Source organism: Eumetopias jubatus, unplaced genomic scaffold (assembly GCF_037043125.1).
Source record: "Eumetopias jubatus isolate StellerSeaLion01/CBP00866 unplaced genomic scaffold, mEumJub1_p1.0 scaffold_15, whole genome shotgun sequence".
Taxonomy (NCBI): Eukaryota; Metazoa; Chordata; class Mammalia; order Carnivora; family Otariidae; genus Eumetopias; species Eumetopias jubatus.
The window spans coordinates 89,327,766-89,353,596 of record NW_028274821.1 but is presented as its reverse complement, the minus strand read 5'-3'; the positions used below and the strand labels follow the sequence as shown (position 1 = coordinate 89,353,596).

At 55.4% G+C, this 25,831-nt stretch overlaps 1 protein-coding gene across 2 annotated transcripts in view; it reads right to left on the bottom strand.

The window, feature by feature from the left end:
- Window positions 1–7,587: 7,587 nt before the first annotated feature.
- HMCN2 (hemicentin 2) overlaps window positions 7,588–25,831 on the bottom strand; it is a 147,403-nt gene continuing 129,159 nt past the window's right edge. The window contains exons 86-98 of one of the 2 annotated variants that reach the window (XM_088019264.1): window positions 20,810–21,079; window positions 17,349–17,498; window positions 15,879–16,016; window positions 15,656–15,777; window positions 15,080–15,317; window positions 13,838–13,900; window positions 13,573–13,695; window positions 12,681–12,815; window positions 11,562–11,690; window positions 10,710–11,030; window positions 9,935–10,054; window positions 8,922–9,048; window positions 7,588–7,933 (exon numbers count right to left, since the gene is read on the bottom strand). In XM_088019264.1, coding sequence (XP_087875390.1) covers window positions 7,588–7,933; window positions 8,922–9,048; window positions 9,935–10,054; window positions 10,710–11,030; window positions 11,562–11,690; window positions 12,681–12,815; window positions 13,573–13,695; window positions 13,838–13,900; window positions 15,080–15,317; window positions 15,656–15,777; window positions 15,879–16,016; window positions 17,349–17,498; window positions 20,810–21,079 — 2,282 coding nt within the window. The remainder of the gene's footprint in view (window positions 7,934–8,921; window positions 9,049–9,934; window positions 10,055–10,709; window positions 11,031–11,561; window positions 11,691–12,680; window positions 12,816–13,572; window positions 13,696–13,837; window positions 13,901–15,079; window positions 15,318–15,655; window positions 15,778–15,878; window positions 16,017–17,348; window positions 17,499–20,809; window positions 21,080–25,831) is intronic. The other variant, XM_088019265.1, reaches the window with a different exon arrangement.

Below are 25,831 nucleotides of genomic sequence, written 5' to 3'. Positions count from 1 at the left end.
CCCATCACTGCAACCACAACTGAGTGAAATAGCAGGTGCCCACCTGTTCAAGGCCACGCCATAGATAGGACTGGCTCCACCGAGTCCTCTCAGCCCTGAACCCCCTGGGAGGTGGGAGCCCCCAGACCATACTGCTGGTTTGCCATTCAGCCATCTTGTAAAAGGGGGTAGCTTGTGGTAAGGAGGCAGCCCTGTCCCAGGCCCCTTCCTGCAACCAAGAAGCAGCCAGAGAAAGGGACTCTTGGCAGAGAGGGGTGAAGGCTGCTCACTTAGTCACTTAGTCCCTCTACCAGCAGCTCCCCCATCCCATACCTGAGCACTCCTGGCCAGGCGAGTAGCTGTGAGTCCATCAAGAGGGAAAAGGCATCAAACCAATTCACAAGCAAAGCCATGGCTTTCAGTCCCCGTAAATGCCCCCAGCCTCGGGCACCCCCAGAAGTGGCCGAAATGGCAAGGAGCCCCTTATGAGCTGCGTGGGGCTGGGTGAGCTGAGGCACCTTCCTGCCAGGAGGGGGGACGGCAGCTGGCCCCCTTAGCCCACTCACTGAGCCCCTGGCCCTCCACACTAGCAGGAAGCGAACAGCCAAAACAACACACCTGCAACAGGTTGTGCAGCCTTGGGCAGCTCCCTTCTCCAGCAGAGGCGGGGAGGTAGGGGGAGCATTTCTGCTGTCCTCTCTGTCTCCATCCTATGACTCTGTGCTAGGTCTTTGTTTCTCCCTTTAAGATGTCACTGCCCTTTGAGAAAGTTGGGGAGAGTGTGGGCGCATAGGGGGAAAACTTCCTTGGAGCTATTACAGAGGAAGTGGGGAGGGAAACAGGCAGTGAGGCCTGGCGTTCCCCCAAGCTCCCCAAAGCCAGTGGTGGCCCCAGAAAGAAGCCCCGTTACCCAGACCTTATTAAGAGGGTGGGGTGAGGGATGAGCCCCTGCCAGTCTAGGATAGATCTGGGGCACAATTACACCGTTGTGGTTATCACCAAGCACTGTTTTATCTCCTTACCTTCACTTGCTCTTCACGACTAGCCTATATGAAGTCACTGTGACTGTTATCCCCATTTTGCAGATGAGAACGTGCAGTGCACAGAGAGGGCATATCTTCCCCCAGGCCACACAGCATGTTAGTGGCAGAGCAGGACTACACCCCGGTGTCTGTAGCTCTGGCCCAACCCTCTGCTCTAGCTCAGGCTTGAGTTGAATTGGTAGAGGCACCAAGGGTCTCAGTCCCAGGGTCACAGGCTGTGGGGACCTTTAGTCTCTGCGGCAGAAATGGCTCCAGTCCAGGGGACTGTCCGTACTGACGCACAGGTGCTGGTGACATTAGGGACAGTGGTGTCACCGCTCTTCTGAAAGGAAAAGGGGCCCAGCTGCCAGTAGGGGTCCTGCCCACTGGGCGCCAGAGTGGATGAGAGCCAGAGATCAAGGCCAGGGTGTATTGGCTGGTTCCGCGATGAGCCACTTTCCACCTGCATGCCTCCATCCACACCCTGCCCCAGCCCTCACCCTGCAGAGCAGGTCCTGGGTCCAGCACTGGAGCATGGCCAGGGGGGATCCCCCACCTGGGGCCCAGCCACTGTAGCATTTGCCTTTCACCAACACCCAGGTCAAGGCTCCTAAAGGAGCCTATATACCTCTAGTAAGTGACCCTGGGTGGCGCCTCTAAAAGTACAGTAGCACCTAGGCCTGACCAGGTGGAGAAACTGAGGTGCTGGAGTCTGGGATGTTCATATCTTCTACATGTATCCAGAGTCTGCCCCTTCCTTTCCATCTCCACCTTCCCCACATTGGCCTGTCATCTTCTCTTACTCAGACCATTGTTTTAGCCTCCTTAATCATTTCTGTGCTTCTCCAGTTCCCCGCCCCTCCTTCCCCCCAGATCCTTTCTCCACCAAGAGCAGAGAGTTCTTAAAAACTCAGAACAAGTCACTCCCTTCTTAAAAACTTTGGTGGTTCATTTTCCCCTATCAGTTCCCGGTTGTTCTAACAACATTAGTTGAAGACTTTCCTTTCTCCATTGAATTACATTGGCAACTTTGTTGAATATTAGTTGACCCTGTAAGTGTGAATATATTTCTGGACTCCCTCATCTGTTCCATTGATCGATCTATCTATGTATTTATTTATTTATCCTTATGCCAATACTATACCATCTTGATTACTACAGCTTTGTAATAAGCTTTCAAGTCAGAGTGTGTGTCTTCCGATTTTGTTCTGTTTCAAAATTGTTGTGGATATTCTGGGTCTTTTGCATTTCCATATAAATAGTAGAAACAGATTGCCAGTTTATATAAAAAGCCTGCTGGGATTTTGATTGGGGATTCCAATAACCACGTATCAGCCTTGGGGTGGGAAGTGGTTATCTTAACAATATTGAGTTTTCAATCCATGATCATGGTATACCCCTCTAGTTATTTATATATTCTTAAATTTTCCAGCACTTAAAAAGACTTCAAACTATTTATTGAAAAGTATTAGTTGCTATTTACATGAGCAATGAGAAAGAAACTCAAACAGCCAGGCCAACCTATAGGAGGTTACATCTTGAGATGATCTTCATTTGTGATGAATTCAATTTTTGTTTTAAACCAAAAGTTTATCTCTCAGATAGTGTTGAAATATATGCCCTTGAGTGTCACAAAACGGTTTCTTTATTTGATGTGAAATCTCAGGTAAGAATCTTAAGAAGATAGACTAGCAGGACCCGAGCTAGAAGAGCTGGAGTTTTGTAAGTTCCCTGCGGGTGATGAGGTGTTCCAAATAAACTAGGTGCAGCTGGACATCCTCCAGTTGGGAAGGTATGTGGTGATTATGGGAAAGGCTTGGGGTTCCTGGCATCAGTGTGAAAAAGGTCATTTCTCATGCTAGAAGAGACAGGCCTTCTTGGAATCACCAATATGGCTACTCCAGAGCTCAGCTTTGAGATGGATATTTGACTGGCCAGGTTGGATGACTTGCCAGGTGGAGGCCTATTCTCAGGCAATCAGCCAAATCTACTCAGAGAAGAGGGAAACCTGGGAGGTTGGTGCATCTTTGATGGGTGGTATAAAAGTCCTCAATTTCAATGGGAATGCCAAAGGATCCATCTTGGTTCAGATGTCTGAGCAATGTTTTGTTGTTTTCAGTGTACAGTTCTTGCTTATCTTTCACTAGACTTATTTCTAAGTCTTTTAAGTATTTTGATACTATTGTACACTATGTTTTAAATTTCATTTTCTGTCATTTGTTGCTAGTACATAGAAATACAACCGATTTTTGTATATTTGCCTTATATTCTGTAACCTTGCTAATATCGCTGATTAACTCTAGTAGATATTTGTAAATACCTTAGGATTTTCCACATAGACGATAACACTGTCTGTGAATAGAGGCAATCTTACGTTTGCCTGTATTATCTTTGTGTCTCTTCTTCTTGCCTTATTTCAATGGTGAGAACCCCCAGTATAATGTCGAATAAAAAAGGTGAGGGTGGATATCCCTGTGTTGTTCATGATCTTAGGGGGATGCATTCATTCAGTCTTTCACTGATAATCGTGATGTTAGTGCAGGTTTTTCTGTAGACACTTTTCATCAGGTGAAGAAGCTCACTTTTAGTTTATTGAGAGTTTTTATCATGAGTAGGGGCTGAGTTTTGTCAAGTGCTTTTTCTCTATCTGTTGAGATGATCATTTATGATTTTCTGTTGATTCTATAAATATGGTAAGTTACATTGACTGATTTTCTAGTGTTGAACCAACCTTGCATTCCTGGAATAATTATATCTCAATAAAGTTGATTTTTAAGTTTTTAAGAAAAAAAGGGGGGATGGGGAGCTTAGGGTTAAAAGAGACATAAAGGATGTACTTAATCACAATATATAGACTTCATTTGGATCCTGATTTTTTAAGTATAAAAGAAACACCCTCTTTGTGAGCATTTGGAAATTGAACACTGACAGGTGACGGCAAGGAATTACTGTTTTTGTTTGTTTTTTTTTTTACTAGATGTGATAATGGTATTGTTGATAAGGAGGTTTTATTGAGGTTTTTTTTTAATTTTTAGAGATATATTTAGAAATATTAACGAATTAAAATGTTTTTAAAAAAGACTTTGATGGTCCCTCGTCACTTTTAGCATCAAATGTAGAACCCTGTACTTCCTGCTCAGCCCTCACCCACTACACCCTGATTGCACTGGCCTGCTTGTGGTTTCTTCGGCATGTCAAGCTCCTTGCTGCCGTATGGTCTCTGCACTTGCCGTCCCTTGGCGATGCCTCTCTGATCCCTCCCTTCCTCCCACCAGATCAGTCCCTTGTCTGATGCTATCTGTCATGCTCACACATAGTAGATGCCTGGAGTTTCAGCAACAAAATGGAGGAACAGAAGGCTCTGGACCCTTCTTTGTCTCCCCACTGCTGTTGTCTTCAACCATCATCAACTCTCACCTGTACCACGCTGCACCTTTGTGGCTATGCTCACCACCCCCTCTAATCCAGGTTGGCTTTCCAAAGGGTGGGCTCTGACTCTTGTGGCCACTTGTCTGAACATAGATAGAGCCTGTGCGTCTAACCAAGGAGTAGGCCCCTCTTGTCTTCCGTCTCTCCTCTGCCACTCAAGGGCTCTGCACCTGCTAGTCACGAAGCAGCCTGGGAACGTGGCGACCCCAAGCATGTCACCCCACAACCATCTTGTGGTTGGCACCAGATGCCACTTTGCTGCTGCCCAGGCCTGGGCACTGGCTCCAGGAAGAAGACTGTCCTCTAGGCCGGACCCCAGGTGGCCCGTCCCTGCCCAGAGGGAACACAGAGTCCAGTAGTTGGGTTCTTGGAAAAACTACATCAGGGAGTTTAATAAGTGACCTGCAGGGCTGTTTACCACCATTGATGGTTCCAGGCAGCCTCAGCCTGGAGGTCAGGTGGTGCTAGGGGGCTGGGTCGCCGGATGGGGCCTTGGCCAATGATTGCCTGCTGGCAGCTGGAAAAGCAGAAGTGGAAGCCTATGCTCCCTTGGAGCGGGCTCCACCTGCAGCTCCCCAGGGAGGCTCCTCCTCCACAAGGGGACCATCCCAGTGGATGCGGGCGGGGGTGGGTGGAGTCAGGGGTGGGGGGCACAACACTGGGAATCCCAGCCCGGATTCCAGGCCAAGTCTGCCACTAGCTCGCTGCAAGACATTGAGCAATCTGTCCTTTCCACCAGCCGCAAATGGAAATTTAGAAGGTGGGGGAGGAAGGAGGCAGAACTGAATGGACACTCCCTTGGGGGTTCTTCAGGTCTTGAATTGCCGCGGTCCCTCCTCTTCATCCTTCTCTGGGCCCTCTCCCTCATCCCCATCCTCCTTTCTTTGGGGAGTGGAGGCAGGGGAGCCTGCAGGCTAACCTCCCTGGGCTCTGGAGTCAGAAGGCCTGGGTTGAGCTCTTCTCCCCGCTCCAGGCTTATGTGAGCTTGGACTGGTGGCTCACCTTCTCTGAGGCTCCATTCCTTCGTCTTTGCAATGGGCATACTCTGTCTTGCCTCTGGATCGCCTGGGAGAATTAAAACTCAGGTCCATACGGCCCTGGACATTCAACAGACAGTTTGCAAACATGAAGGGCCAGGGGCAGACTGGGAAGCAGCAGGCAAGAAACAGCAGGGGTGAAAGAGGAGTCGGCGGCACCTCCCCTCGCTCATCTCACCTCTGCAGTGCCTCACCCTGGGACTGACCTGTTCGTGGGCTCCATAAAAAAATTAACAGCCCAGCAAACAGCAGGGCTCAAGTTGTGACCTGTGGCCCCTAGGGTTGCACAAAGAGGGGCATCTAGCCCAGGGAAGGTCCTCATAAGTGGGTGCTGGACAAATGGGTATGGGGGGGTGGCTTGGAGGACCCTGCCCCCTCGAATTTCTCCTCCACCCAGCCTGAAATCCCACCATTAGTGACTTCTGTGCCTAACTTAAATCAGGGATGGCAAACTACAGTCCCCACCAGTTTTTATAAAGCCTGCAAGCTGAGAATGGTGTTTGCATTTGTAAGTGGTTGGAAAAAAATCAAAGGAAGAGTATTTCATGACGTGTGAAAACTGTATGAACATCAAACGTAAGTGCCCACTAACAGTTTCATTGGAACACAGCCACGTTCATTCACTCTTGCGCTGACCGTGGCCCTCCAGCTCTGCTGTGGTGAGGGGAGTGGTTTCAAGAGAGACTGTTCCGCAAAGCCAAAAGCACTGGCCCTTTATGGAAAAAGTGTGCAGACCCCTGGTTTAAACAAAAACAGAACCAAAAAAACAGCTTTGAAAGTGGAAGTGCCCTGGGAAGATTCTGGAGGGGCTGTCGGGTGGAAGCCAGGAGTTCCAGTCTAACCATGAGCCAGTCACCTATCCAGCAAGTGGCTGGGTCATGTCCCCTCTCCGACCCTCATTTTCTCCATCTGTCAAATGGACACAGCGATTTAACCCAGCAGCGCTTAATCCAGCATTGCTGGAAGTCCCCGTTTACAAAGTCTGATTGTCATCCACCCCTTAATGAGAAATAACTCAGACGGCTTTCCTCCTTGCCCAGATGAGAGTATGAGGATACAAACGGGGAGGTGACAGTGTCACACTGAGCAAGGCGAACAAGGAGGAAGGAAGGGTCTCTCCTCTTCAAAACCACGTGCAAAAGAGCCTCCTTCTGCCAGAGGCTGAGGGTGGTCGCTGATGCAAGGGCTGCAGACAGCCCAGGGCGGGGCCCGGGGGTGGGAAGACAAGCAGCACACCGCCCTTCTGCCGAGTCCCTGAGGCTCAGACCCTATCCCAGCACACTGGAGACACGCCAATACATACACAGATGCTCTAATCCTGTCCCTTTGCAGCTCATTTCGTCAAAGCCAAAGTCCCCGCGATGGCCCAGAGGCCCCAAGGATCTGACCCAACACCCTTACCTTTCTGGTCGCGACTCCCTCTTTTTCCCCCAGCCCACCACCGCTCCAGCCTTCCCCACCTTCTTGCAGGATGTCCAGCAGAGAGCACCTTCCTGCCTGCGGCCCAGGGCTGCTGGACCAGAAGGGTGGTGGCCTCCTCCCCCGCCCCCCCCCCCCCCCCCCGCCCCAGGAGAAGCCCTTCCTTACCAAAGCAAAATAAGTGGGCGAAGAAATCGAGTTGGTTAAAAGAAAACGGTTTTATATTACAGGTACACGCGCGGGGTTCAGGGTGACAGCACCAGCTAGGAGCACAGGAGAGCCACTGCCGCCCTCCGGGGGTCTGTCCCTCCCCTCGGGCCTCCTGTGTGCTGTGTCCCAACCAGGGCTCCCTGGGGCTTGGGGCAAGCCTTGGAGGAGCCGGTCAGACAAGCAGGCTGCCCGCTAGCCCTGCCGGCTGGCTTCACCACCTAAGGGCAGCCTTACACTCTTGACTGCTGAGCTCCACCTCCACGGGGGTAGGGGGAGCTCGGGTCCTCACTGTCCTGGGGTCAAGGCTGCAGGCAGGGTCCTGTTTGCTGAAGGGCTCGATGAACGCACAGGGGTGGGAGATGACGTCGCTTGCCACACCCAGTGGCGGTGAGGGCAAGGGCCACCTGCTTGGTGGGGGCTGGGCCCGCTCCTCCCTGTCCCCCAACCCCGGAGGTCACTGGCCCAAAAGCTGCGGCCAGTGGCCACACCCCTCAGTAGGGATAAGGGGACACTGCGATGAGCAGGACGAAGACGCTCTGGTGGCGCGGCGCGGCGGCGCGCACGGTCAGCCGGTAGAGGCCGGCGCGGGTGAGCGCACGGCGGGTGTAGACGGCGCCGTGGCCGGCGCGCAGCGGGCGCAGCGCGAAGGGGCTGCGCGGGTCGGGCTCGAGCACGCTGAGCTCGGTGCGGTTGGCGGGGACGCCGGCCTCAGAGAAGGCGGCCAGGCGGGCCACGTCGTGGTGGGCGCGCACGCCCAGGGGCAGCGGCAGCAGCTTGTACTGCAGCGTGGAGGGGCGGCCTGCGCTGCAGTCCAGCGAGCAGCGTCGGAAACACGTCCTGCGGGCGGGACACACGGACCGACTCGGGTGGCCGGCAGAGCGGGGGGCCGGCGGTATAAACCGGCCCTCAGCCCCAAGCCCCGCAGTACTCCCAGGCGCTGCTCCTCCCCTCGCCCCCAGTGTCCTCTCTCCAAGCACCACTGTTAGCCCCCCTTAGAGATCAGCAAACCGAGGCCCAAAGAAGCTAGAGACGTGCCCCCTCCCATGGGAGCGGGTCCCATAATCCCATCGGACTTTCCCAGCGCACGCCCTGGGGCAGCCCGGTGGGCAATACAATTTAGGGCCCTCCAGGTCCGCAGGGAACCCCAGAGCTGAGTCACCTGCTCTGGATTTGCAACGTGCTTAGCCTTGCCAGGGCATCCATGCCCTCTCCCCCCCAGCCTAGGCTTCCCAGTTGGTAGAGTCTAGGGCAAGTCACCTTCCCTGACAGGTACTGCTACAGCTTGGGTCCACCAAGGTCCCCATGTGTGTGCATCTTTACCAGTATCTGTAGCCACAGTGAGTGGCGTGGAGATGTGTTTTGTGTTTGTGTGCCAGTGTGTGTCGGAGTCCTAGGACTTTGGGGGGTTTCTGGGTGGTGTTATGTGTATGTGTGTGTGTGTGTGTGTGTGTGTGTGTGTGTGTGTGTACCTGTGTCTAGGGTTTTCTGTGTGTAGTCATGTGTCTCACGTGTATGTGTACACATGTCTGCCCCCAGGGCCTTATGCTCCGGCCACAGCATCACTGCACTAAACGCTAATGTCCAAATGAACTTGCACCCCGAGTGGCTGCAGGAAGGTGCTTTTCATGAGGGCACCCTGCTCTGTGGGCACAGATGCCCCACTCGGGAATTCTGGCAGGGTTGACCCCACGGGCCCTAGCAGGGCCCCTGCCTGACACATGGCCTTTCTGGAGAAAGGGTCCAGCCGTCCAGGAGCCAGAATGTAAGCACCCAGCCCCTGGCAGACAGTGTACCCTCATCCACCCCCAGCCAGCTCAGCCCTTACCCTGGGCTGGAGCCCTGCCGGTAGGTGGCCGGACACGGCGTGTCCACACACTGATAGCTGCCACGGGTGTTAAAGCACATCTGGCTGGGCCCACACTCGATGCTGTCTTCCTCACACTCGTTGATGTCTGGGTGGGGGAGGTTGGCAAACAGAGGGGGAATGAAAAGGTGGTGCGAATGGAGGGGCCTGGGGCAGGAACCACAGAAGGCATGGGAGCAGGGGCGAAGCAGGAGAGAAATGCCTTCAGAGGACCAGCAAGGCGGGCAGCCCGTCTCCCCTTGAACCCAGCCACCCTGATCTAGGACAGCCCAGCTGGCAGGCCCTGAGCACCTCCCCAGTCTCCCCAGGTGGGCACCCTGGGGACCTCTTGAACCTGGAGCTGGGCTGCAGGGTCTGGAAGAGATGGGGGCTGCCCTCGAACCCAGAGTGCCGACTGCCCACGACCCCCGTCTGTCCCTGTGGAAGGCCCACCCTTCTCAGAAGACATTCACAGATCCTCATGGCAGAGAGCAAGGGATGGAGACAGGCAAGGCAGGCCGATTCCCACTTTCCTGGGATGGGGCAAGCGGCAGGGCCGGCCCCAGCCCCGGAGCACATTCAGGAGAGCACCTTGGCTTGGGAGTTAGGGGGCTCCCCACTGCTCAGCAGCTGCTGCCTGGCTGGAATGCTGTCTCCCTGCCTGCCCTCCCCAGGTCTCATCCAGCCATCGCCGGGAGGACTGTGTTAGCCCCATTTCCCTGGGAGGCTGAGGCTCAGAGAGGTGAAGTGAGCTGCCTGGGGACACACAGCAGAGCTGCGATCCACCTCCAGGGCTGCTTTCGGAACCTGCTCATGCAACCTCACACGTAGTTCCTGCTTGGAGGCTTCTGGCCTGGCTGTGGGCCCCTGGGGTGCCCTGAGCTCCTCTCCCTGCCCCACCCTCATGTGAGATGGAGAAGCGGCTGGAGAGAGCCCCCCCCCTTCCCATGAAGTCCTGGCCTGGTCCGCCCAGAACTGGGAGGGCCGCTGCTCACCCTGGCAGTTTTTCCCGCTGGGGAGGAGGCGGTAGCCAGCAGGGCAGAGGCACTGGTAGCTGCCCTCGGTGTTCCGGCAGGCGTGCTGGCACAGGCTTCTGACCCGGCACTCGTCCAGGTCTGGCCCAGGGGTGCGGGTGGGGGCAGAGACACAGACTGAGTCACCGAGGCCCCCAGCTCTCCACCCCGCCCACCCCACGTCCCCCACCCCACGTCCCCCACCCCCTGTCCCCCAGGCGTTGGGGGGGCGGGGAGACACTGCTTCCAGCACAGACCCCTGTGCCCCCGCAGGAAGGTGGGAACGCTGAAGCAGGTCTGCCCTCCACACTACCTCCCCTTGCCTCTGCAGCCCAGCACCAGCCTCTCACGGGGGCCCTAGGGGCTGGTCCCCGCTCCCCCACCCCCACCAGTCCCAGTTCACCGCCTCCTGTCAACCTGTGACAGTCTCCTTCCCTCCTGCAAACCTCCCTCCCTGACTGCCTCACCTCTGAGCACCAAAAGGAGTGTTTCTCAAAAGTGGGTCAGGTGTCCAGAAGTCGAATGGTTTGGGAAAATCCTCCATCCCCCTCTTGGAAGCCCGCTACCCATCTGAACGGCTGGGGCTTGGAGATGGCATGGAGCCAGGATGTAACGACCTGCCTGCCCTGCCCACCCTGCTTGCCGGGAGCCCTGGGGTTCTGAACATGGGGGGGTGGTGCCCACAAATCCGGCCTAGGAGCTCCATATGATGAAGTGCGTGTGTCCCCAGTTGGGACGGCTGGGGCTTGGCCTTTACCTGTGCAGACGCCATTCTGCCGGATGAAGCCAGTGGGGCACCAGGCCCGGCCCAGACTGCTCAGGGCCCCGGAGCCTGGCCGGAGGGAGACCCAAGCGTGGTAGGAGCCCCAGGAAAGGGGGGCACGGGGCCGCAGCCAAGACACTAAGGGGCCCCGGTGGCTGAGAGTGGTCACATTTTGTTCACTCTGCTCTAGTGGGATGCAGGTCTTGCCATCACGAAGGAGGGTGTGGCCTGGGGGGCACAGGCAACGGTACCCGCCCTGGAGGTTTTGGCACTGGAAGGCGCAGGTCTTGGGTGACTGCAGGCACTCGTTGATATCTGGAAAGGAACAAGGCCAGGCAGGGTGCCAGGGGTGGCTCAGAGGGCTCGCCATGGCCACTCCACCTGACTATAGCCATCTCTCCTGATCTCCAGCCTTCCCCGGAATCCAGGGGCCTCCCCCCACCACATCTGGGCCCGCCCGCAAGCCTTCCCCCTCCTGCACCGCCTCCAGCCTCTGTTGCTCAAGGAGGCCCCACCCTTCCCCAGCTCCGGGCCTCATCCCAGACGCCAGGGTTCTTCAGCATCCTGGGGAGGCCCATTCTCCCTGCTCAGCCTCTCGGAGACCCACCCACTTCTGCCCACCCTCCCCTCCTCCTGGGCTCCCAGGGGAGGTGACCTTGCCGGGTAGGGGGTGAGGTTCGGGGCCAGACAGCAGCAAAGCACGGATCTGGGCACATGGGGGCGCACCGGCAGCGTTAGCTGCTGTTTTGGTCACAGAACTCAACAACACCCTTGTCAGAAACCCTCCCTGCCTGTGCGCCAGGCAGGTCCGACCCAGGCTCCCACAGCGGCTGTGTGTCCCGGTACCTAGGCAGGGCAGGCCGGGGCTCTGGATCCGGTACCCCCGGGGACAGCTGCAGCGGTGCCCGCCTGGGGTGTTCTCACAGATCTGGTTATAGTGACACTCATCCAACTGCTCCAGACACTCGTCCACATCTGCGGAGGCAGGGGTGTGGACAGAGGTGGGGCCGGGCCCCTCCCCCTGCTCCCAGCCGCCACAGCGTGCCTCCCCACCTCTGGGCCTCGCTCCGGCCCCTCCTCCGACCTCAGTGCCACCAGGTGGAACGCCAGTGTTTGCAACCACCTCTCCCAATCAGACCAGGTTTGGAGAGTGAGAGAAGGTTCTGGGTCCAGAAACAAAGCAGGGGCTTAAAAGGTGGGCTTTGGAGGCAGAGTCCCAGGCCAGAGTCCCAGGGGCCGAGCTCTGCCTTATCTCTGGGTCCTTGAATAAGTAACTCTCCCTCTCCCAGCCTTGGTTTTCTTATCTGCGAAGAGGGGTGAGGACAGGACCTCTTCAGGAAAAACCTGGATCACACTCGAGAAGGCCGTAGGAGCCTGGTTCAGGGAAAGAGCTCTGAGAGCTGCTGAGAAAGAAGGGAGTGAGGGCGGGAGGGAGGCAGGAGGCAGAGGAGCCGTCTGGGTGGACAGGGTGCTCCGTGGGCCCTGAGGCCACAGAGCCGGGGTCACCTCCTCTCCCGAGTTCCAGTTCCCCCCGCACTTTGCCCCTGCACTGGGCGGCCTCGTCCCTCTCCGGGGAGCCAGAGGACCCATGATCAGGAAGCTCTAGAACACTGGAGCAGGAAGTCACCCATCCAGGGCGGCTCCTGAGTTTCATCTCAAAGGCTAATTGCAGCTGATTCCTAGGGGCTGCTGGAGAAGTTGTGTTGAGAAGGATCCAGAGGCCGTCTTTAGGCCAGGCCATGATCCAGGAGGGGATCTCGGGCGAGTGGCAACAGACAGAGCATGTTTGCCATCCCTGACCTGGTCAGCTCAAACTTTCTCCCCGGCCTCACTGCTCCTTCCGCCGCTGCTTTCCCCAGAGGCCCAGAGGCCCAGAGGCCCAGAGGCCCCCGGGCACACAGCACCTCCTCTGCTGAAGCCTGGGACCACTGGAGTACAGACAGCCCCACATCCTGCCCCTGTCACCTTCGCAGCTGGCCCCATGAGGGGCCACCCGGAAGCCAGGCCTGCAGTCGGGGAGGCAGTGGTAGGACCCAAAGAGGTTCACGCAGCGCTGTCCCTCCTGGCAAAGGTGGGCATCCCAGGCACACTCGTCCACATCTGGGGGGCAAACGGGGGCAGGGGGCTGCGTGAACACACGTCCCCCCAGGCCCACCCTGGCTAATCTAACGACGCAGGCTGCTTCCCCAGGCCCAGGCGCCCCTGGCAAGAAGGCCCCACCCCTCCTGCTCACTCTTTCCATCATCTTGCCCCTCCCCCAGAAACATAGAGCCCACCCCCAGGGACCCACAGGCCTGGGTGTGGGGCCTCTGATAGGGGGTTGCAGACGATGCCCCATGGGCACCCGGGTCAAAGCGCAGTAGAGACTTGGCAGGGCCAGGTCTTGCTGCTGGGAGTGAAGGCACGTAGCTGGGGAGGGTCAGCATCTATGTGTCCTACAGTCAGATTTGTTGTCCAGAACCTTTGTGAAGGGGCCAAGTAGAGCAAGTCAGGCAGATGCGTGTCCACTCGCTTCCAACCCCAGTCGGCTGGGGGTGACAGAGGAGTGGCGGGAAAGCGCCCAAGGCCGTGTCCGGGCTCAGCAGGTGCGCACGCCACGAGCACGGGGTGGCCACGTGTATGTCTCTGGGGCTCCCTAGCACCCCCAGCACTTGAGCCTCTCCCATCTGCAGCCCGCGCAGCAGGAAATTCCCAATGGAAACAGCGTGTTGCCACCCCCAGCCTGGCATCCAATGCTGCCAGGAACAGGCCCTGTCCTGAGGTGTGTGCCCCTGGCTGGGGTCCTGGCTCCGGAACACCCCGCACACACCCAGGCCAACTAACCCCAAGGAGAGCTTTTGGCCGTGGGCCCACTCACCTCTGCAGTTCCTGTTATCCCTGGCCAGGGCAAAGCCCGCCGGACAGGAGCAGGAGAAGCGACCAGGTGCGTTGTAGCAGGAGTGAGAACAGGGGTTGGGGCCGTCCAAACATTCGTCCCTGTCTGGGGGGGGGGGGGGGGGCGGTGGCGCAGAGCTCTGGTGGTCTGTGCTCAGAGACCCTCCTGTCAGTTGGCCAGGACACATCATCCATCCCAGGCTGGGAGGCCCTCCCTCGTCTGGGCCAAGGGAGCGAAAGGCACTCACCCACACAAAAGTCTCCCTGGGCATCCAGCTCAAAGCCCGTTGGGCAGCCAACTTCATTCTCTTCTGCAAGGCAAAGGGACAGGTCGTAAGGACGCCAGGGCACTGCGGCCAAGGTGCCCCTGGACAGACAGCAGCCCTGGCCGTAGCTCTCTCCTGCCAGCTTGGCCAGGCCGATGCCCCCTCAGCCCTGAGCCAGGCTGACGCCCAGCGCGTCTGAGACCCCATCCTCAGCCCAGGCCTGCTGGAGGTGTTGGCTGTGGGTCACGCCACGGAGGGCTCGCGGCGGGCCGGCCAGACCATAAGCTGGCAGACACAGGAGAGATCGTTATAGAAAAGTACAAAACAGGCTGTCCGTGCACGCAAACACGCACTCCTGAGAATCCAGAGGAGTGGACGTGGCCCCAGGCTGCGGGTGGGAGAGGGGATGCGCAGAATGGGTAAATGATAGCATCTGATGGCGGCAGCAAGCACAGGGGTTGGCGCAGACTGGGCCCTGGAGACAGGAGACCAGACTCCCTAAATTATTATAAGGACCGCATGCTTGCTAAAGCAGTCACTGGGTGCCAGGTGAGGGTTTTAGAGAAAACACTGCTACCCCTGATACCCTCCAAGGCAGGGGATACTATGCCCATTTTACAGGTGGGAACCCTGAGGCTCAGAGAGGGCCAGGGCATTGCCGCCAAGGTCCCACAGCTGGGAAATCGTGTGGCTGGGTTTGAACCAGGGTCTGCCCGACCCCAAAGCTGTGCCCTTACCACAGTCCCATGTTCAACGTTACAAACAAGTTGGGGCCTCAAATATTGGTACCGGGTGTATCTTTAGCATGCACCGGTTGCGTATATACAGCGTATTCGTGTGGGCAGCCAGGGGCTCCAGCAGAGGCTCCTGGCTGCCTCGGTGGGGCAGAGAGGTGGCATATGGCCGGAGTCTTCAACAGCGGCCCGGTGGGGGGTGGGCTTGGACCTTCACCACGGGGCCAAGGAAAAGGCTCCGGAGGGTTCGAAGACGAGTGGCCCAAAGAGCTGTGTCCCTATTGGGGGTGTGGATGGTTGGACGGGAGCGAGGACACGCTGCAGGTGAGCAAACAAGGAGCTGAGCGGTCCCAGTCCCGAGTTTCTGGCCCATGGTCAGCGGGTGCAGGAGGTGGGCCGTCCCCTTGGCTCTCAGCCAGGTGCATCTGGGGCCCCTGCTGGGTGTTTAGCTGGGGCAGTGGGGAGTGGAGACAAAGGGTGGGGGCCTCACCAGCTTGCAGGGCTGTGGTAAGCTGGAAGTGCAGGGCCTTGGCCTTGGGGTCGAAGGCCGAGCTGATAGCTGAGGCCCGCAGGTGCTGCACCAGCGGAGGCTGGAGGCCCTGGGCCGTGCTGTACTGGATGCTGTGGTTACATCTCAGGAACATGGGAACGCTGTCCTGCAGGAAGGGCTGTGTGGAGCCCACAAAGAGACGGCCTGGCCCCATCAGCACATAGCTCTCCTCGAAGTCCTGGAGAAGGGGGAGGAAGGGAAGGAGGGAGACAAATAATGTCCCAGATTTCGGCTTCCAAGGGGTAGGACCCTCAGCCTCCTATTCAAGGGGCCAGGAAGCCTGGAGGTGGAGGGCTGGTGGGCTTTCCACCCCCTCCTCCAGCCAGTTGGGCCCCCTTGAGCAGATGACTTCCCTTTGGCATTCTTAAGTATGAAACGGGGAAGACACCTGAGAGGCTGGGCCCAGGGCATCCTCCCACTGGGCTAAGTGCTGGGGTGTCAGGAGGGGGTGCTTGGGGCAGCACATCCCATTCTCTCCCCCACCCACATCCCGCACACCTTGGGGCCAGCCCCCACCTGCACTTGAAGATCTGCATCAGCCAGGCTCTCGGGGACGACGCCACTGACCACCACATCAAGGAGCAGGAGGCCATTGGGATCCAGGCCCCGGGCCTCCTGGGTCATCGTGAGCAGCTCCCCTGTAATCCGTCCCCGCCCAGCCTGGAGTCACCATGGGGGAGAGGCCCTGGGCTCAGGCCTCAGCCCCACCCAGCCGACCTGGGAGGAGACCACCGCTCACCTGTGGCAAACTCCACGTGCGACTTCTGCAGGAAGCTGCCACCCGTCAGAGAGTGGCCGTTCAGGGTGTCCCCACTCTCTCCGGCCAGGGCCCAGTAGATGGGGGCGATGGTGACCACGAGCACCCGCATCAGAGGCCCTGCATGGGGCAGACGTGGAGGCTGGGTCAGGGCCAGATCCCGAAAGGTACCACTCTCCTTGCTCAAGATCCCTCTGTAGCTCCTTATTGCCCCAGGAGGGCTCAGCCCCTTCCCTCCATGCCCAGGCCCAGCCCTGTGATCACCTGAGTCAGTTACCGGATCAGAACCTGGGAAGGGGTGAAGGCAAATATCCAGTTTGTGGAGAGGTTGTGAAAATGAGCAGAATATATGTATACAAAGAAGGGCACGTAACTTGTTGATATTCAACTCAGTTCAACAAATCCTAAGGGTGACTGGGTCACCACAGAGCCTGGGACATAGGTGCTGGACCAAGCTGAAAATCAACCAAGTCTCAGAACTTACAGACACCTTCCAGAAGAGCCTGGGAGAGGAAGGCCATTGACTTGGAAAACAGGGCCAAAAAATTGCTCTGGACATGGATTCCCAGATCTTCACGTGATGCCCAGCCCTCCTTGCAGGGCAGGGCGTGCCTCAGCCCGGGGATGGGGAAACCCCACTTGCTTGGGGTCAGGGATGGTTGAGCTTCTCAGCAGAACGGCCGCCTCCGAAAAGAGGTGCGGAGGACCGGTGCTCACAGCCAGGACAGCCTGTTTCCGCCACTTGGGGGCCGGCCCATCTGGGTTGGGGCCAGCTGCTTCTCCCTGGCTCCTGCCTGGGCAGCTAGAAGCAGCACCCGCATCTGGGCAGGCTCTCACTTCCCTCGCTCCTTGCTGACAGCCCACCTGGAGTCACCCCCAGCCGGAGCTCCCTGACCCCACACAGTTCACACAGGCCTGTGGTCAAGGGCAGTTCTGGAGGTGCTTTAGCACTGCCCCCTCCCTGCTCTGGATCCTCAGGGTGCCCTGGAAGGGCGAGACAGCAGGGTCTGCAACATCACTCCAGAACATTCCATCTGCTGGGGCACACTGACGTATGAATCTGTTTGAAAGTGGACATTCCTTGGTGCTCTGGGCCTCTGAGCTAATTTTATTGTTCTCATTTTCTCCTTTCTGCCCCCTCCAGGCTATACCCCTTAATCCTTCCTTTTCTATGGGCTCTTAACAGTGGGGGGGGAACCTCACTTGGCCATCAGTGACCTCAAAAATCATCATCTGACTGTATTCACGTATCCTGATTATTTCACACCGTCTCGGTCTGATTTTTATTTTGTTTTGTTGGGAGGTAGTTGGGGGTGGGGGGGGGAAGTGGCCCGCACCTAAATCCACTTTGGCTTGGACTCGGGGCTTCGGGGCAGTCAGATTTCCTCCAGCCGTCAGGCCCTGACCCAGCCTCAGAACACAGGCGCAGGAGAAGCTCTGCCCCCTACTTACCCACACTCGCAGGGATGTGGTTGATGCTGCTCCGGATGGTGGTGATCCCAGAGCGTGCCTCTTGTTGTACGCTGGTGTTGAGGGTGGCCCTGCTAAATTCCTGGCCATTGATCACCCCAGACATGCTGCCCCAGCTCCCACGGGGCTCCCCTGTGTGGAGGGAGAATGGTGACATTACCTACCTCTATGCCCTTAGAGTAAGCAGGTACTGTTACCCACTTCACAGAGGAGTGACTGAGGCTCGGTGAGGGGAAATGATTTGCCTGAGGCCACACAGCTCGTGGGTGATGGACTCATTGCCCAGGGGATCCTGGCTCTGAGAGAGAGGGAGAGGCTTTTGAGAGGCGCCGTGCCCTGGGATGGTGTTGGCTTCTAATTCTGCCTCTGCTGTCACCTTCCTGGAAATCTGGGCAGGTCAGGCCCCCAAGACACCTTTGAGTTGGCTTATCTATAAAGTGAGGAGGTGGGACCACAGATGTGCCAAAGACCCGGTGGGTTCTAAAATGCCGGGAGCTCCTGATGGAGGGACTGGCATGCTCCTCTGAGCCAGGGCACCGGGCCAGGACCTGAATGCTGCCCCCCGAACATCCTTCATTCCATCCCCTGTGGCCCTGGCTCCAGCCGCCCCACAGCTGGATTTCCAAGAGCAGCTGGGCGGTCTGCAAGCAGGCGCTCTCCAGCCCTCATCAGAGGGTGCTTCCTCTGGCTAATGGGCCAGCTGTCTCCTCTGCACAGATGGCATTCCGGGGGAGAGACAGAAGCTAGCCTGCCTCTTCGCTCACCAGCTCTCTGGGGAAATTAACAACCAATTGCCCATGATCTGTCAAAAAAATAACATAAAACACTCAACTGCCAGGATCCTAAATGGGTAAATCAGGGGGCTGGTTCATTCTGGATTCCAGGAAGCAGCGCCGTTTCCTGCAGCCCGGAGCTGGGGGTTTTGATGAGATTTGATGCCCATCTGGGATGTCTCTTATCAACATCCGCAGCTCTGGGATTTATGGGAGGGACAGAGGAGCAGGCCGTGCACCTACCCCTGGCCTCTTAAAAAGGGGAAGAGGAAGAAGTCGGGGGCAGAGAAGAAATGCAGCAGCGTGGCCTGGCATCTTTCGAAGGGGATGAGAAATTGGAGGCTGGGGATGATGAGCCACTGTCAACTTTCTCAGCCATGGGGTGACTCGGCAGCCTCTTGCCTCCTATGAGGCCTGGAGGGGCTGCCCAGCCTGATGGGAAATGAGGAAGAGAAGACAGTGTTCATGGTGAGGGATCCTCAAAACCCCCAAACACCCTTCACCTAGCCATGCCCCATTGGAGGGACTTATTCCATAGACATGTTCAGGCGAGCACACAAAGATGTGCATCACAGTGTCCATTTCAGAAAGGGGACTGGAAAAAAAAAAAACAAAACCCTAAACCTGTTGCTTATTTAACAAAGCCAACAGCAATTAAGTTAGGGACTCCTGGGTGGCTCAGTCAGTTAAGTGTCTGCCTTCGGCTCAGGTCATGATCCCAGGGTCCTGGGATCGAGCCCCACATTATCGGGCTCCCTGCTCAGCGGGGAGCCTGCTTCTCCCTCTCCCTCTGCCCCTCCCCCCGCTCGTGCTAGAACTCTCTGTCAAATAAATACAAATAAAACCTTAAAAAAAATAGCAATTAAGTTAGGAAAGCATCCCTGTGGAATATGAAACCACGGAAGAAGATGTAGGCTGGGTTTACTGTTATGGGATGTTGTCCAAACAGGTAGGTTGTAAGGGCAACCTATAAATTTGGCCTCATTTATAAAAAGGAAAAAGCGCATCTCTTTACATTCGAAGGAAAAAAGTGTAGTAATGGCTGAGATGGCTATTTCTGGTCATTGAAGGAGGTGAGAAAATCGGTAAGTCATTTTTTTCCTCAGAGATTCATTTCCAACTTATCTGGCCTTTTTGTAATTAGCATATAGGAGACTTTAAACATGGCCGTTTCCATTTAAAAAGTAAGGAGGCTGTTATGAATTAAATGATGTCCCCTAAAAAGATGTGTAGGGGTCCAAATCCCCAGACCTGAGGCTGTGACCTTATTTGAAGATAGGGTCTGTACAGAGGGGATCAAGTTAACATAAGGTCATTAGGGCAGGCCCTAACTTAATAACTGGTGTTCTTATGTGAAGGGTAAATTTAGAGGTGGGCATGTTCCCCGGGGGGGAAAACGCCATGGGAACTTGTAGGTGGAGATTTGGGCGATGCTTCTGTGAGCCAAGGAGCACCACAGGTTGCCAGCAAACCATCAGAAGCTAGGGTCGGGGCATGGGACAGACTATCACAGATCTTGGAGGGGACCAACCCTGCTTATCCTCGATCTGAGCTTTCTGGCTTCCAGAACTGAGAGAAACTACATTTCTGAGAAGCCACCCAGGCTGTAGTACTTTGCTATGGCAGCCCTGGGAGACTCATCCAGAAGCCACATGCAGGGCTAGGTGGTTTGGGGTGGGGGCTTCCGAACGGAAGAGGACAGGGACAGGGACCAAGCTCTGAAATAAAGGGAGGGTCCGCTCAGACCGAAAGCTGCCCCCGAGGCAGCATCTGTGGCCGGGTGTCAGAGGACCCCGGGGTTTCCAGAGCTGTGTGTGGGGGGTGTTCTAGCCCTGTCTGCAGGAGATGAGGAGACCAGGGGCCAGAAAGGGTCCCGCCGTGGGTTCGCTCAGTGGGTTTCAAGTGGTTTTGCAAGCGGCAGCGTGTCAAGTCCCAAGTCCTGATAGTCTAGAGGTGCTGCCTGGAAAGGTGTTCTACAGAGCTGTGAAGAAGTAATCTGACAGTGTGTGTGGAGACAGATGAGTGACGGCCGCCGTGGCCGGGGACAGAAACGTAAAGCCACAGATAGGGGGTATTTGCTACAGAGACACAGAAATGACATTCAGAAGTAATATCCGGAGACTTTCCACTGTGCAGTCTGAGTCATTTTGCTGTGGTTTCTCAGGATAGTCCTTTTTTCTGTTTTGAAGTCTGGTCTGGCCCCAGGCGGAAGGGAGCTGAACGGGGAGGCCCGACGTGGCAGGGGTCTCTGATGCCAGAAAGCAGCATCCGTTACCGCCTCCCTACCATGGCCTAATTCAGACTTTACCCAACAACCCCCAAAGGGGGCACCACGGATGTCCTTGTTTTATTCTCCCTGCTTCACAGAATTGTGGAATACCCCCAAAAGAAGACCCAATTTTGTGCCAGGTAAGCAGGAATGGCCAGGGTACCCGTCCAGTACGAGTGGCCCACACTTAGCCTCTTGGAGCCTCAGTTTCCCCAACTGTAAAGGGCCCGGTGGGTAGGATCAGTCCCTGCCGGCTGGCTCCTCCTAAGTTTGTGACTCTAAGCAAAGTGAAGAGTGGGGGAGCTGGCAGGGGCCACGTCCCCCATAAGCAACACACAAATCCCCACTGAGCAGGAGATCCCGCCTCTGTCCCCCACGGGCTGAGCGGGGACGCCCCGTACCTCTCACGGCCAGGATCGCCCGGGCCGTGGCGGAGCCCAGGAGGTTGTGAGCGACGCACTCGTATGCGCCCGCGTCCCCGGCCTCCACGCGCTGCAGCCACAGGCTCCCATCCGGCAGGGTCCGGAGCCGCCGGCTGGCCCGCAAGGGCTGGCCCGCTCGCAGCCACTCCACCGTGGGCACTGGCTCTCCCGAGGCCTGACACTGCAGGGCCACGTCCTCCCCGGATCTCACGGTCACATCCTGGGGCTCCACCCGGAACACTGGGGCACCTGTGGGAGGCCCGGGGCGGCTTTAGGGCACGTTTTATTATTTGTATATGTTTCTTCATTCAAACAGATTAGAAAATGCAGAGATAGGACGGAGACAATAGAATCACAAGTGACCATCACATCCAATTACTGTTCTGACAGTATTTCCTTCCAGACACTGTTTCCCAGAATGTGACCGTGGTGCTCACATTGCTTGCTTGCTTGCTTCCTTCCTTCCTTTTTCATCCCACAATAAATCTTAAGCGCCTCTCCATGCCATGAGACATTTGTTCTTAGTGCCTACTTGGTGTTTGGGTCCATTACAGGGACGTTTCCAACGCGGTGCGAGATGGGAGACGGGGGCCCCGTCACCTGCTGTGGGTGAGTCTCACCAAGTGGCTCCCTGACCCTCCGTCTCCTCATCTGAAAGATGGCCATCCCTAACCACTCACTGCCACAAACCCTCCAGAGCGGCTGTGAGGAAAGGCATCACACTCCCAGCGCTGGTGCGGATGGGGGTGAGGCGAGCTCGTACACACGGGGGTACAGGTGCACAGCATGTGGAGAAGGGCCGACCAGGGCTTAAAACAGCAATAGTCTGCTCGCTCACAGCTCTGGAGGCCGAGTCCAAACCCAGCTATTTCACAGGGTAATGTCAAGGCGTCCTGCCTCCTCCAGAGGCTGCAGGGCAGAATCCGTTTCTTGCCTCTTCCAGCTTCTGGTGGCTTCTAGCGTTCCCTGGCTTGAGGCTGTGTCCCCCCAGTCTCTGCCTCCATCTTCCCCTCCCCCTCCTCCTCCCCTCCCCCTCCCCCTCCTCCTCCCCCCCATATATAAGAGATATGTGCCTCTCTCTTATAAAAGCACTTGTGATAGCGTTTAGGGCCCACCAAGACAATCCAAGATAACCTCCTCATCTTAAGATCCTTAACTTAATCATGTCTGCAAAGATCCTTTTTCCAAATAAGATCACATTCACAGGTCTCTGAGCCAGGATCTCCTAAAGCGGAACGTATGGCTGCTGTATATCCCAGCCACTCCTGGATCGATACCCTAACAGAAACGTGCATGCAGGGGCGCCTGGGCGGCTCAGTCGGTTGGGCGACTGCCTTCGATTCAGGTCATGGTCCCGGAGTCCTGGGATAGGGCCCCGCATCCTCGCCTGGGATGCGCCGCTGAGCAGGGAGCCCGCTTCTCCGTCTGACCCTCTCCCCTCTCATGCTGTTTCTCACTCTCTCTCAAATAAATAAGTTTTAAAAATCTTTAAAAAAAAAAAAAAGAAACGTGTATGCGTGTCCACCAAAGGCATGCATTAGAATACGGAAGCAGTGCTGTTCATAACTGCCCAGAAGTGCGGTGCAATATGCAAACTATGGCGTATCCACTCGGCAGCCCACCATACAGCAACGAGAATGGATGAAGGCCTTCTGCGTGTGATCTCACACACAGTGCTGTGCCTGGGAAGCCTGACACGAGAGCACACACGATATGGTTTCATTTAAATAAAGGTCAGAAATAAACAGGAGCACAACGCTGGCCACCACTGCGTGAAGAGGCCAGCAAGTCCGCTCTCCCAAAAACCAAACATAAAACTTGACAAAATAATCCACACCAACCATTTCAGGGCTCTAGAAGTCCATGAAAGGCAAACAACAAATTGAGCATCATTTCTCCGTGAGAAGCTTCTAGAACTTCGGGCGAGAATGGTGGAGGTGTGGGGCCTGGGACTGCACCCATCTCCCACCCCCACTCCACCGTGGTCGTCCTGGTGGTTTTGCTGGGGCAGGGCTGGCTCCCAAAGCCCCAGCTCTTGCTATCCCAAGGGACTGGCTTGATTTGCAGGCGAGGATGCAGGCGTATTCTGAGAGACTGGTGTGTTGTCGGGGGACGGGGGACAGAACTGGCAGGAAGCAAATGGGGACCTGGCACCTCTGCTGGCCTGAGGAAAGCAGGGGGCCAGCTGGAAGCTTAATGAGAAGAGCCAGGAAATGAGGGAGCCCTGGAAAGGCCAGATCAGCTCTCTGCACATCCCTGGCTTCCACGGACCATGTGAACCTGTGTGGGGATCCAGGGGTGGAAGGGGGTGGGGGGCAGGGAGAGTCAAAGTCGAGGCCACTCCCAAACTGCCTGAATTCTGAATCACTCCATGGCCACGCGCAGATGCATCCATGGAGGATGGAGCCTTAGTTTCCTTCGCCCTTAATTTTTAGCAACTTCGATTGTGGTGTCTCCGGTGCAGAATTTCCTTGGGTTTATCCTGTTTGAGTTTTGCTCAGCTTCTTGAATCTGTGGGCTTAGGGCTTTAGTGAAATTTTGCAAAATTCCAGCTCTCATTTCTTTGAATACTCCTCACCCCTTTTTCCTTTCCCTCCGGGACTCTGACGCCACCCTGTCAGATCTCAGCTTCGTCCCACACGTTTCTGTGGCTCTGCTCCTTGTTTTTTTCCGAGTCTGTTTCCTCTCTGTTGTTCAGACTAGGTAAATTCTATTGTTACATCTTCAAAACCACTAATTCTTTCTTTTGCCCTCCTCATACCACACCTGTCCACTGAAGTTTTCATTTTATTATCAGTTAAGTCCTACAACTTCCCTTTGGTTCTTCGCAGCCCTCTTGGTGCCTCCTGTTTCAAGCATGTTTCTAATTGCTCAGCCAGGCATTCTTAACGACGCTTATTTTAAGATCCTTGTCAGATCATTCCAACGTCCATCGCTGTCTGTGGATCAGCTCTTCCCATTCAGGTTGAGAGTTTCCTTGTTATTGATCAGACGAGTGAGTTTCAGCTGCATCCCGAACACTCTGAGCATGACAAGCCTCTGCTTCTTATTTCCCAGCAGGCCTCCTCTGCTGCTTCATTGCTACCAGGTGAGAGTAGAAATCCAGCTTCCCCACGTGGCCTCCGCGGGCACCCCAGAACACGAGGGGTGCCCCACTACTCCCGGGCAGGCATGGGGGTTCAGAGTTCCCACTTCTCTCCGCCGACGTCACCCTGGCTGGGGGGCTGGGGGAGCACGTGCTATTGCCCCTCACTTGGCCTCACCTGACTCCACTTCCCCCAGGGGGGCACAGGTGTGCTCGGGATAGAGGGCACAGGCAGAAGTGTAGGCTCCCCACCCACTTGGTCTTCGTTGAAGGGGCTTGGGGTGGGGCTCAGTTTTTTTCACAGGGTTTGGCTGGACTAGGGTGGTCATTACCGGAGAGCTTTCCATCTTGCTATGCTGTTCCTTTCCTGGTCCTGTAGCAAGAGAGAGCAGGCTTTTGCCAGGGCTCTCTGTACGTGTGTGTGTGTGTGTGTGTGTGAGGGCCCCTTGGTCCCTTAGCAAGCATCCTGCCCAGGATACACGAGGCAAAAGGAGAAACGGGGGAATCTGCTGCATCGTCACTCCACAGGTCCCAAGATCCTTAGTCAATCCTTCTTTATCTTTCAGAGTCAATGTTTGTCTTCTCTGTAACGTCCAAGGTGTTCAGCCGTACGCAGTGGGAGGAGTAGGGAGAAGCACATCTACGTCGTCTTGTCTGGAACCAGAATCACCCCCAACCCCCGCAGTCCATGACCAAAACTCTCAACAAACTACATAGAAAATAAAACTTCCTCCACCTGATAAAAAGCACCTGCAAAACCCCACAGCTGCCATCATACTCAATGGTGGAAGACGGAATGCACCCTGGGAACAAGGTGAGGCTGTCTGCTCTCTCCACTTCTACTCAGTCTTGCATCAAGGGTCTAACCAATGAAATGCGGCAATGCAAAGAAATGAAAGGTATCCAGAGTGGCAAGGGAGAGGTAAACTGTCTCTACTCCTATAGAAAATCCTACAGAAGCTCCTAAGGAATCTAGCAAAAATGACCAGAACTCCAAAACAAATTCAGCAAGGTTTCTAAGATCGAGATACAAAAATCAATTGGATTTTTGTATATGAGCAATGCAAAACCCAAAAATCAAACCAATAATAATTCCATCCACAATAGCATCAAAAATAATAAAATACTTAGTAATCAATGTAACAAAAGAGGGATAAGACCTGTGAACTATAAGACATCACTGAGGAAATGAAGATCTAAATAAATTGTACAGAGCAATTGGATATCCATATGCAAAAAAAAAAAAGAAAAAGGAATTTAGAAAAAGGAACTTATTTCACACAAAAACTAACTCAAAGTGAAAGTGGATCATAGACGTCCATGTCAAAATGAAAACTGTCAACCTTACAGGAGAATGTGACCTTAGGCTAGACAAAGATTTTTTTTTAGCTCTAATACCAAACACACAGTCTATAAAATACAAAATCGATAAATTTGGACTTTGTCAAATTTTAACGCTTTTGCTCTTCCAAAGCACCAATAGGAAAATGCAGAGACAAGCCACAGGATGGAGGGAAATATCTGTAAATCACGTATTTGATAAAGGACTTGTATCCAGACGACATAAAGAACTCTCAGAACTCATTCCTAAGACAAACAACCCAATTGTAAAATGAGCGAAACATCTGAAAAACACTTACCCAGAGAAGACACATGAACGGGCTGTACACACACACACACAGACACACACACACACAAAGATGCTCAATATCATTAGCTATTAAGAGGGATGCAAATGAAAACCACAGTGAGATACTAGTTTGCACCCACGGGATGACTGAATAAAAAAGGCAGACAACAAAAAAGTTGGCGAGAATGTGGAGAAACCGAAGCCTCATACACTGCTAGAAGAAGAGCAAAATAGTACAGTTTGGTGGTTTCCTGAAAAGTTAGCTATATCAAGGGATGCACTCCTA